Raw genomic sequence first — 13419 nt, forward strand, 5'->3', positions numbered from 1 at the left:
CGATTTTGCTGGGTTTTTTTTCCTGTGCCATTCTTTCGACGTTTCTCCTGCCAACAACCTGAAGTGAACTTTCAGCATCAGACGTAGAATAATCTTTGTAAATCTTGATGTTGTCTTTGCATTGGGCGTTAAGTTGCTACAGGATGAAAGCAAAGTGTACTTATCTCTGGAAATGGAGTGAATCAATCTCTCCTGCCATGAGGAGACTTGCAACATTATAGCTTCTTCTTCTTTTCAGTGTGGAGAATGCTGTGCAATATTGACTTTGATGTTATTCTCTGCTTGAGTATAGACCCTTGAGGGTGCATGAATTCTGACTGTTTTTTCTTTAATGTTTAGATCAGACACTTTGTGGTTTTATTAATGCAGATAGAGAATAAGCCAGAAAGAATACCCCTGAATACTCCTTTTGAATTCTCTCAATTATTTTAGATGAGGAACTGCCCTCTATCTGTAAGATAACATCATGGTGTAGTTTGTCTAGTTTGCCCTTTACACAGTTTACCATAAATTCTTTTTGAACAAGAAATGAAAACAAAACAAGTATGCTTAGTAAGTATGTTCCACATCCAGGAATATACGTGTGAAAATAACATGTAACTCACAAAATAAGGAAATGTTTCCGACTAAAATAAAAAATCATTGAGTTACACACAAAATAAAAATGTTGCTTACAGAAATGTATGCAACCGTGCCAACTTCCTTACTCACATATATGGTACAAATGTAAGCACCAGTGTAGCCTTTCTGACCACTCAAAAAAACCAATCCACACCTGCACCCCTCTTCCTTACCACCCCCCCCCCACACACACACACAATCACACAGTCTCATACCTATTCTCAATGCACATTAATACCAAAGCCTACTCTTTGTAAGCTGTTGTATGCCATAGGCAAGAGGCCCATAATCATAAGGCCAGAAGCCCACATATTGCCAGTTGAGAACCAGAAGGGTGTTATTGCAGTTAACCTCTGGGGTATTGAATTATTGGTATCACATTGTAGAGCTTGATATCCTCTATATTATGGTGTCATTTTAAGTTATTTTCATTTTTCAGTAAAGCATTAACAATCAAAACCACAAGGGTGCTATTGTACTCGATATTTGGGACAATGCTTATAGATTTATTACCCACTTTTGCCCGTGACAAACTATGTGTTCATGAAAATTTATTGTTTCATTTTTATTTATGATAATGCTCAAATCTTAGAATGCAATAGTGCCCTTCTGGCCCTCAGCTGATGATATAATAATACCTATCCATCACAGGAGCATGATTAAAATGTCACCTGCTGGTAGACCATACCTGCGCCAACACCTGTCAGGGTCAACCGAACTACTTTCATGCTGATAAAAGTCTCCCACTGAGAACGAGCTCAGTTTGTGATGAATTCTACACATGTATCAAACATAGTGCATATTTGTGTGCTTCTATCTATGTGTGTATGTGTTTGTTTTAGTTTTGATGTGTGGATATTTCAAAAAAAAATTTTGTTCTACCTGTTCTGAAAATATCTTGATATGCAGAATTTAGTTTGCAGGTCTTATTTGCTGTACATGATGTTGGGCAGGTTTTGGCAAGTTGTCTGGTTGCTATGAAATGATTCGCTGCAAAGTGAAGTTTTTGATAGCGGTAGAAAGAGACATACATTGCAAATTTCATTACTGCATTTTTTTTTTATTCATGACAAGAATTGTAGAGTTCGATCATATTTACAATTGATAACTTCTAATGAAGTACGTGTATTCTAAATGGATATGTGGCTGATTCAACCATTAATTTGTTTTTGATATGAGTGTCTTGTTACTGCCTCAACATCAGCTTACTTTAAGTCCCAGTTCCACAACACAAAATTTGTGTTGTTGTTTTTCTAAATATTCTCATTACATTTGTCTTTTGATGTGGTGTGCAAGTAGACAAGTAGTGTGATCATGAGACATGGCTGCCTATGTGTGGGTGTATGTGTGTATGTGTGTGTGTGTGTGTGTGTGTGTGTGTGTGTGTGCATGTGCTATTTTGTTTTCTTACCATGTGTATATCATTTTCATGTGCTTTTTTCTGCATCTAGAGGTTTAATCTGAGATCCCTAGGAGACCCACATATCAGAAGATACAGATTTGAGTCTGTTTCTCCAAGTGATAGTAAAAATTATTGTCAAGAAAGTTTTCTGCTACAAAGAGGAAAAGCAACAACTACATGGAGCTTGAAAAGATGTCAGCTTAGATATCCTGGTGCCTTGACTCGAGAGGAAACTAAAACACAGTGACAAAGAAAAAATGAAGAAAAGAAATAGAGACGGGAAAACCCGGAAAAAAGCACCCCCAGCTTGAGATATTTTAAGACTTTCTAGAACAGAAATCACCCAGAGATATTTGCTTTACAAACAGGAAAAGGGGAGAAAAAAAAAGAACTCACATCATTTTGCTTTCCTTTGGTCTGGTTTCAGAAATCACCCCCCCCCCCCCCCCCCCCCATCTGAAAAAAGGAGGAAAAGACTAGAGAGAGAGTTACCTAGAGAAAATAGTCATCCTCTTCACCCAGTTCCATGCAGCTTGTCTCATGTAATATTCATGACTGCCTTCTGAGATGTTTGGCGAAATTTTAGGATGAAAAGAGCAGAATGACGACACCACATCTGTCATCTTAAACTGTTGCATCAACTTTCTACCTTCTCTTTAGAAATGCCCAAATGATTCAGAATGCAGAAAAACCCCTTTTTCTTGATTGATTGATTCAGTATAGTAGTATTTACGTCGTGTGTTTGAAAAAAAAAAGATAAGATTTTAAGTGAAAATCAGCAGGATTAAACCTAGCACCAGTTGTGCCTGAGAGATATTTCATGTTTTTGAGGTCACAAGCTTCATTAGAGAAGCATGTCCCTCATCAAGTGAAATCATAGAACTTGACATGGCAAAAGTATATTGGGCACAATGCTCTTTGTGATATATAACAAAAAAACAAAACAAAACAGTGGAGTGTCATCCAAATTGAAGCATGAAGTTCATACAGTACTTTTTAGGACACTTGAACCTCATATTTTCAAAGCAACTTTCAAACAATGCATGTCTCATACTTGTCCATCACAGTCCACAATTATGAAGGTTGTTTTATGTGTGTGGGATACTGTGACGCATCAACACAAAATTCTGATGAAGGTGATTACAATTGATTTTCCATGTTTGATGTTTTAAAAGTCTCCAGATTCTAATCTTCCAAGGAATTTATTTTTTTTTAGTTCCACATTGCTTTCAAAATCTTCTACAAATGCAGTGAGAAGGGGGTCCAGTTGAACAGATTTTAGGGAGACTTGGCTGTTTAATTTTATATACAGTTTATATGCAGCAGCTTGGGTATTCAAACACAGTATTGGTGTATGTAGTGTAGATTTGTCCATCTATCTTTCTATCCATCTATTTGTGTAGTATACAGTTTGTATGGATATGAAGTATTTTTTTTTTTGTGTGTATTCCTGCTGAGAAAGGTTTTTGAGGTATTTTTGGAGACACTTCCTTCTTGATGCATCTCCTTAAAAACAAGGCGGATTAAATTTTCACATTTGCCAAGCTGGAGTGGCCATATTAGGTGTCCTTGTAGAAAATATATAAAAAACATGCAAACAAAATAAATAAAAATATGTATTTAGTATGGGTAATTGACATGTATGTCCCCTTTGGTAAATAAACTTCTTTTTTTCTTTGGGGGGGGGGGTTGTAAAAGAAACAAAAGCTTTGAAGACTGCTAGACAGGGCTATATCACTTGAACATTGAAGGATATGATAGATGGGTACACTTGCAGATAAAGCCATGTTGGAAACTTGCTTTTCCTATGGAAGTGGTGCAGTATCTTTGTAAAATGATTTGTATTATAGGATCTAATTTTTCTCGCATTGTCTGTTGTTTTTGGCATAAATGAAAGAATTCTTAGAAGGGCACAGCATGTGATGAGTAGTCTTCCAGAGAGTTCCCCTAATGACGTGTCATGTCTGCATCGCCATGGTGAAGCTCCATCAGCTGTGATGCATCATTGCCTCCTCTTGAGGTGTCCATGATGTGGAGTGAAGTTTGAAGTTTGTTCGCACAACATGGCATGCTGGTTCCATTTTACATTGCTGTCTTCCTGTCTGTCCTTTACATTGTAGCAAGATTGCCCATTCAGGTGCAAAGTTTCCCCCTGAAAACAACCAACACTGGACTGCTTTGCTTTTAAAAAAGGTCCACAGATGTTGGCTCTTGGAATGAGACTGACGAATAGTTAATTTACGTAAAACTGTCTTAAAACTCTTTAACCCATTGAGAACGGGCTGATTTTGTTACAACACGCATTTTCCATAGACACTTGCCCGAGTATACTTGGGACTCGTCCTCAACGGGTTAAGAACCTCAGCCAAGAATGCAATAGCTGTTGTACAGTATATTGTTCACTTGCTTGTTGCTGTGATGGGGTTGTATGAAATAGTACTGAAGCATCATGCTGCTTACCACTTGCTTACATTGTATGCCTTACATCTTTAGTTTCCTTAAACCATAAAAGACAAGATGCCATCCTTTCTTTAACCCTTCGGATATGGACTGATTTTGCTACAACACGCATTTTCCATAGACACCTACCTGAGTCTACTCAGGACTCGTCTTCAATGGGTTAATGGAGTGTGAATTTAAGTAAGGTTGAAATGATAATAATCTCTTTTTTAGCTGTTTCCTTGCTATACAGATAAAGTGGCAATTTTTTTAGAGTATTATGAACACGTTGTCCACAAGATTCTTTGATAGATTCCTGTAGATTATGGGAACTTAAAGGTGCTTGTACAATTTGTATGCAGTGGGTTTGGGCTTCTTGGAAATGTCACCAGATATGTGACATTTCCTTTCAGTGATTGTTTTGATTACAGAATTGCTTTTCTGCTGCCATTTTTTCTTCATTTTCTGCTGTATTTTCATAATTTCTTACCTTCTATGGAAGTACAGACACTGTATCTTGTATGTATGTATCTGTATCTTTCCTCAAGTAGAAAATATAGAATCTTTCTTGTAAGAAGTATTTTTCTTGGTTTGCGATGATTGATAGCAATTAGGCTAGCATCAGAAACATTTGCCTTGTGGTGAGATGTCTTTCATACTCAGTATCACCCGCCTGAGCAAGTAAAAACTAGGAGAATAACCAATTTTTAAATGTGTTTAGAAACATGTTTCTTTCAGATGTTCTTATTTTCTTTATTTTTGTAAGTTTAAAAGCAAGCTGAAATCATATTTCTTGATAGACATCTCGCAATCATTTTTTGATCACGTGTGGTCTATATGCGGGATCTCTAGGGAGTTTGATATGAGACAGAAGAGTCTGTGATGTAGCATCCATGTGGAAAGTCATTTGCATGGGTGGTTGATAAGGAAACTCATTTCAATCTCCAAAGACTCTGTTCGATAAGTACACTGTATATGAGTGTGAAAAATTTGATAAAAACAGTTATTTTGGTCTAAAACCTCTCACTGAGGTTGGGTTGCCTCAGGCAAGCAGGGATCTAGATTTCTACCCCCAGATCTTCCAAGTTGCAAAATTTTTATAATAAGCTCTGCCGGACTCTCTGTTTGTATCCCCACAGGTATATCTGACATTTTACAGCTCGTTCTCATTTCCTCCTTCACTTTCCCCTCGACCAGGACTTTCTGAAGTAAAATGGCTACTTTTTTTCCGTCTTATCAGATTTGCAGGATGCGGGGAGCCACTAGCAGCCCTGGCCTGCTCCAACCACTCCATCAAACTTGTCGGCAAGGAGACCATGACATCAGCTGGAGAACTCAAAGGTTAGTTGACCTATGTTCCTCTGACTAGAGAGAGAATAAGCAAAAAATGAAAGAGAGAAGGAAAAATGAAGGAGAAGAAGAAGAACAGGTAGAGGAGAAAGAAGAAAAGATGAAAAAGAAATTCTGCTTTGATGTGTGGCAATGTTTTCTGTCTGTGTGACATTATTGTCTTAGAATGAAAAAAATTGAATATGATAAATTCAGTTGCTAAACAAAATTTCACTTTTTTCACACAGTTAGGCCTGCATTCAGTTAGATGGTTTCAATTTGAGGTATGGATGATGCAAATTTTTTTCTGCGTAAATGTTTGTTGGAGACCACACATGCCAACAGACATCCAATAAAGAATGTGCACAGCCATACGCGTGTGAAAGGTATGTGATTAATGTGTCTAAAATCCGTCCATAATAATGTAAGTCTGTTTCTTTGTTCCTTTTGTAAGCAGAGGCTGACATTGCAAGAAACCTCAACGTGCTACGCGGGGTTGAATATTTCATTTGGATAGGTCATGCCATCTGTGTTGGCATGTAGGGATTAATTCAGTATCATTGTAGGCTTTCCAATTTGAATGGTGGTGTAGACACGTACGCCATCATTGTACCTGTGAGATCACATTTTAATCTATTCATTACGACCTGATCTATACCTTGCACATACATTTATACACCTGTACTTTCACATCCCGTGTAATGGGAGAATGTGTAGTGTTCTCACTGTGATGACTGTGAGCGCCACTCCGTAAATTCAGCGATTGTCCGATACGCCGTTACCAGCTTTACAGCATTTAAGTCTTAAACCTGGGTGGCCAGACCCTCCCAATCCCCTATTACTTCCCGCCACGAAACACTCTCCTTGTGTGCTGCTTGGTGGCCTCGGCCCGCCTGAAAATGTGATTACGCGATTCCCTCGGAAAAGCAATTACACGACAGCCGCACACTTTCAAGATTGATGACTCAAAAATGGGGAGCATTACTTAGCGATTGTTGAATTAGTTCGGCTAGCTTCAGCGTGCGTGAGGAGGATGATGTTGTTGAGTTGCTTTGAAAGATTAACCCTTGAGATGCTGGAAGTAAGACACTTGCAGCGTGAGATATACATTGTATAGCACCAGAAGATTATTTTGTTTTTAAGATGGCAATTTCAAGAAGAGGACAATGAAGGCCAACCTGTGTGGCTTTTTTCATAATGACTCATTTAAAACCCTTTTGATACTTAATGCTTGAGATCTCTATTAACATCTTGTGGAGGTTCACAGCCAGTGGTGATGACTGAGTTAATGTAAGAATGTTCACTAAGATGAATCTGACATTGACACCACTGGGAATCATGTTTGTAAAATAGATTTTTTTTTTTGCTCTTTTGCAAACCCTCACCGATTATGCAAAGAGCTTGCATACTGTAAAACAAGGATGTTCGCGTGCATTTTAATTTCGCGAATTTCGCGAGAGCCAAGATTCGCGAAATTAATATGCACATGAAAGTTCTTGTCTACACTATACGCGTTAAATATTAGAGGCAACTCGCGAAAATTTATTCCGCAAATAAGGTCGTTGGCTCCAAGTCACGAAAATTTCATGCCGCGAAAATATTGTGTCTTATAGTAGTTAGGCATTTGCCATTCGGAAACGACAAAATGCTTCAGTCAAATTGTCTCTACTATGTTGGAGAGATCTTTAAAAAAAAAAGATGACTCTTTATCCAAGTTGATTGTGATAGGTAGAGTATATCCAACTTATACGATGTTAAAGTACATGAGATAAGGCAATGGTGCAAGTGCCTTACAAGTCCCATCAGCACACAGGTCTTTCAAAATAACATTTGCAATGGCATCAAATAGAACAAATTACATGGTATGTTATCTGCATCAAACTTGTACGTGACTGTGGATTTTAAGGGTAAGACATTGCAGTTTCTAAGGTATCAGCCAAACTATAATATCATATTTTGTGTACAAACCAATAGGAGAGTTATAAGGCAGTGATATCACTGTATTATCTAATTTGCATATATGTCATTGAGACTATAAATCCTTTAAAAAAAGTGTGAAAATAAGTAATTCCATAACTTTCTTGCTTCATATGACTATTTTTATGCTACATCTGTCCATTTTTTTGTGCTTTTGTTCCGATAAATACTCACTTTTACATGGAGTGGATTCTCCCTTTAAAGTGCACCACCCTAAATGTCACCTGGTCTACACAGTCTATGAGTGTAAGACTTCTGTTCATCTCCGTTGCTCGTAGGGTCTGTATTTGTACATTGTAGATTGTCCATGATGCCACGGAACGAACATATAGCAATATCTCCAAGACGAGTTCTCATTTTGTGTTGCAGAATCTCATTTAGGAGCAATTCACCTGCCAACCGACCGTACACAGCATTTCAAGAGATGAGGGCTGCTACCCAGAGAGGGAATGTTATTCAAGAATTTGATATGAAAATATCAACCCAATAATGCAAATCTATAAGAAACACTGGGTCAATCTCTAGCGCTGCAGTATGAAATTCAGATCTTTTATAAAGTAGTAGATTGGACTGGCTGTGTGATGGAGAGTGACAATATTTTTCTTTAAATTTTTGGGGGGATGGAAGTATGGTAAACAGTCTTCGACTGAAAATGTAATTTATTCTTGATTATCAAGGTTGGCCTTACTACATCTTATACTCAATATAGTATTTTCAAACAATCTGCTATCTTACTGATGATTTTACATCAAAATAGATCAAGAAATTAAAAGGTTGAATTATATTGCTTTTAAGGTGAGGGGGATGATGTAAAGGGCTGGATATTATTTCATTTGAAACTATATATTTGACATAGAGACGTACATTAGTTGAGGGATGTAGAGGGATTATTTATTGAAATGCTGTATTGATAAGAGCCTCAGAATAGATGATTCCACATAATTTCTTGGTGATGTTTACTTTAAGACAACATCTCTCTGTGATAAGATTCTTATTTTTATCATGTATACTTCTATGTTCAGTTGCGACATTTTAGCAACAAATCTTTTTTGTAGAGTATATACTCAGCTCATGAAATGTAATATAAAAGCTTACAGGTGTATAGGTCCATGAATATGAGAAATTGATTGTATTTGATTTATCATAATTATATGTAAATTAATCTACAGACATTTTGGGTATCATGAAATTTCTTTTTTGATAGTTCAAAAAGTGAAATTTTTCAGTAATTGGGCTATTGTTTGAGGTAGTAGATGGAGTGTGCTTATACTTTATTTTTATGTAGATGAACCCTTCTTACATATGAATTTGTGATGCAAATGTTGCAAGTTTTGTTGTTGTTTTACATATCTTAGCAGCAAAATCAGAGGATAATTCAAAGGAATTTAGTGTGTCTGTATGGCTGTCAGAATTTGATAGATTTTCATTCTGTCTACCAAACCTGTCCATGTATTTTTCCAGATACTGTATTTACCCCATATATTTAGCAAGTCTATGATTTATTTATTTATTTTTTTCTAATTTTTTGCAAATAAGGACTTCCTGACAATTTTGCCAATGTGGTTTAATTTGGGATTGTGAAGTATAGTACTGAACAGAGAAATGTATGCATGCACGTCTTTAGATTTCCGAATAGCACCCGACTCATGGAATTTGCAAAAAAATAATGTTAACCTCCTGAAATATTCGGCATATACAGTATTCATTCAGTCGACAAACATTTTCAAACAGGATTGTAGTTTGAGTTTAAATCACTTACTTCACAAGGTTGCCCTAAAAGAGAGTGATTTGTAGTAGGGGATTAATTTTGTCCCTGATGACAGTGCGTAAAAGAGATTTACTATCTGCTGGATTTCAAAGAGGCACATGAGGGGAAGGACTGAAGGCACAACACATTTTTTGTTGCAGTCATAAATAAATTTAAAGTCACCATGTTGTGTTGTTGGAGTTACCCAGAATGCAATGCATACTCACAGGATCGTAAACAGAAGAGCAAGATTGCAATTTTTGCTTTTGTTTGTATGTATGCCCCAGCAGTGAAACAGCCCGTCAACCTTTGCGGGGTATTTTATAGCAGCAAACAATTTGCAGATTAGGAGCGACATGGATGGGTTTGATTTCCATTATTGTGCCCCAGCCCGGACTTGCCGCTTGTAAATTGAATGCCGCTTTGATTAGTTAGAAATGTCCTTGAAATTTACTTACATACACCTACCTACTTACTCTACTGAAATATATATATTATTTACAAAATGGATTCTGTGATTTTATCATAACTTGTGGAGTATATACAGAAACTTTAGTCTGTTAATTGTCCAAGCGTATTCATCCCACCTCATCGTGTACAATTAAGTGGCAACAAACTTTTCAGTTTCATTGCCATGAGATTTATTGTGATACATGCAGATAAAATCATTTTCTTGTTAATGTACAGTTTCATATGAGTTTGATTAACACATTTATACATATCATATGTATATTGCTTCTGTCAATTTCTACTGACCGTTGAAGTGAATGAATGGACATACATTGTAAGCCCCCCAAATCAGTTGACTGGCTAATACCATGATGCTCCATAAAAGTGAGAGCTCTGATATCTAAAGTAGGAGAAGGTCTGGGGTTCAAATCTACCCTGGTGCAGCAGTCATCCTCGAACGAGATGTCTCCCCTATTAATGTCCCTCTTCACCCAGGTGTGGATGCTTGGCAATGCTGGGGTGATAATAATTGCAGCAGCTCTAGAGCTCCCTGAAAGGACAGTGTTTATAACACTGAAGAAGCTGCCCTGGTTTGATATGACCCTTTTATCATTCTGTCGGTACAATTCCCATTAGGCAGGCAAAGAGTGCACATATTGTATGCTCTGTGGGTCATGTTTGGTCTTCATTTTCAGAGGTCACTGCTTAGGATTAACCTGTCTAGCTGTATATGTTGTCTAAATTAATTCCATCTGTGCAAGGGATGACTGCTATTGAATATCAAGTGCTCTAAATGTGGAAACTTTCGCGCAGTTGATCTTCGTTGCTGTGTTGAACCAATTTCAATAAACTTCATGTTTCCTAATAATTTTGAAGATGAGAGAATTCCGTGTATATTTGTGCATATTTCAGTATCCACCTCAAATATCTGTAGCCTCTGCACTGCACTGCAGTTCTGAAGAGTTCTTTGGTTGTATATTATTATTTTTTCGTTTTTTTTTTTTTGTTATGCAGGATGAGAAATGGTCATATAAATGTTTATTACCCTTGGGTAGTCATATTACTGCTGTAAAGGGTACTTTTCCTACATAACCTGCATATCACATTGACAATGTGCCATCGTGTATATGTGCCATCGTGTATGATATGTGCCATCATGTATGATATGTGCCATGAGTGTATCTGAGCATTACTTTCAATGACCTGATGTGGGATAGGAAAGGAAGGGTTGCAGCAGTGAAGGGGGGGGGGGGGGCATGGAAAGATTGGGGAAAGTAAATACGGGTAGCTAGGAAACAATTGCTTTGGGTTAATTTCCCCATTGTTTCCCATACGCATTTTCTACAAAGAATAAAGAGACAGAAAAAAACAAAAGATAGGTCATGATGGCCCTATTTTCCCACACATGCTACTATAAATTGTACAATGCAAAATTGCATGTGTGTGTGTTGATATTTCTAGAACTTTCTTATTTTATGATATTATATCCTGGCTGTGACTGGCCTATTGATATAAGACAGTCTGCCAGGTATATAGCACATATTGGTATGGCACCTGGGGGAACCCTTTTTACAACACTCACAATAATTGCAAGTTTTTAGTGATTGCTGATACCATGGCAACAAGGTGATTTCTTCACAGCTGAGCAGTTGCAGGCAGCTGTTACCATCATAAGTGCAAATATTGCTAGGAGTTATATAAAATGGGGTTTGAGATGGAGGACTTTCTATCTAGGCTGAGCCATAGGAGGTGCTTTTATTTCAAATTTAATATAGTATGTTTGGTCTGATTTTTTGCTTCATCATAATGGATATCTGTAAAGCATTTAGAATTAAACTATATACCCTACCGATAAGGTATTTCATAAATTGTTCAGATTGGCATGAAACTGAGGTGAGAGATAGACACTAATTATTTTGATAATGAGCATTTTGACAATCATAATATGACATAGAATAGACACATTTTCCACATATGAATTAGACATGCACCAAACCTGATAACACCTGAAATGGGTTTGATGGTAATGAAGTAATTGTACACAGTATAAAACTTTTTCATCGAAGGTCAAGCTATAGATGCTGAAAATTGCTGGAATAGAACTGAAAAGGAACAAAAAAAAAAATGTTTTGATTGTAAAATTGGATGTGGAGCTTGTGTTGTAGCCATTGTGAGAAATGTTGTTAGGCAACTGGCATAGTCAATGGGGAAAACTATTTCAGTGTCATTCTAAACAGCATACTACATGGTGACAGGAGGCTACCGTTATTCGAGGTGGATACTAAAATATGCACAAACATACACAGAGTTCTCTCATCTGCAAAATTATGAGGAAGTGAAGTTCACTGAAATTGGTTCATCGCAACAACAAAAATCCACTGTGTGAAACTTTCCGCATTTAGAGCACTTGATATTCAATAGCAGTCGTTCCTTGGATGGATGGAATTAATTTAGACAACATGTACATCATCCTATTAAGGACATCATAAACAGTGACTTTCTTAAATGAAAAACCAACACAACCCAAAGTACACACTATCCACCTGCTTAATAGGAATATGAATAATGAATGATAATATCGTCGGTTGAGAATGATAAGGGCGTTAAGTTGCCATAAAACCCATAGTGTTCAAGACCACTTAACGCCCTTCTCATTCTCAACAGACGATATGGTCATATCTATAAACTAGGACAGCTTCTTCAGTAATATATGAAAACATTTTATTTAAAATTAGTTAATTTGAAGACATGTAATTTGACTAACAAGGCCTTTTCCTAGTGTAAAATTCCCCTCTTAGTGTGATACACTGTACTACCAGATTACCATTTGATACCATCTGAGAAGTTTGTTTGTTTGTTTGTTTTTTGCAAATGTGGAGATATGAAAGCCATGTAAACAGGGAGGAGATGGGAACAACCTGAAAGAAACTCTCCTGTGATAAATTTGTATAAACGAAAATATAGGTCATGTGGATTGAGTGAATGCAGCAGTATTAGTAAAACACACCAGCGAAATTTTAAGGAAATCGTACTGTGCATTTATAGGTCATGTGGATTGAGTAAATGCAGCAGTATTAGTAAAACACACCAGTGAAATTTTAAGGTAATCGTACTGTGCATTTATAGGTCATGTGGATTGAGTGAATGCAGCAGTATTAGTAAAACACACCAGTGAAATTTTAAGGTAATCGTACTGTGCATTTATAGGTCATGTGGATTGAGTGAATGCAGCAGTATTAGTAAAACACACCAGTGAAATTTTAAGGTAATCGTACTGTGCATTTATAGGTCATGTGGATTGAGTGAATGCAGCAGTATCAGTAAAACACACCAGTGAAATTTTAAGGTAATCGTACTGTGCATTTATAGGTCATGTGGATTGAGTGAATGCAGCAGTATTAGTAAAACACACCAGTGAAATTTCGAGGAAATCATACTGTGCATTTAAAAGTTC

General features: G+C 36.9%; 1 protein-coding gene across 1 annotated transcript in view; it reads left to right on the forward strand.

Moving 5' to 3' along the window:
• The window catches only part of LOC139721459 (WD repeat-containing protein 89-like), a 146895-nt gene that overhangs the window by 22911 nt on the left and 110565 nt on the right, over positions 1–13419 (forward strand). The window contains exon 3 of the mRNA XM_071632775.1: positions 5703–5803. Coding sequence (XP_071488876.1) covers positions 5703–5803 — 101 coding nt within the window. The remainder of the gene's footprint in view (positions 1–5702; positions 5804–13419) is intronic.

Source organism: Diadema antillarum, unplaced genomic scaffold (assembly GCF_040938485.1).
Source record: "Diadema antillarum isolate AM-2024a unplaced genomic scaffold, OU_Dant_1.0 scf00000143, whole genome shotgun sequence".
In the NCBI taxonomy this organism is placed as follows: Eukaryota; Metazoa; Echinodermata; class Echinoidea; order Diadematoida; family Diadematidae; genus Diadema; species Diadema antillarum.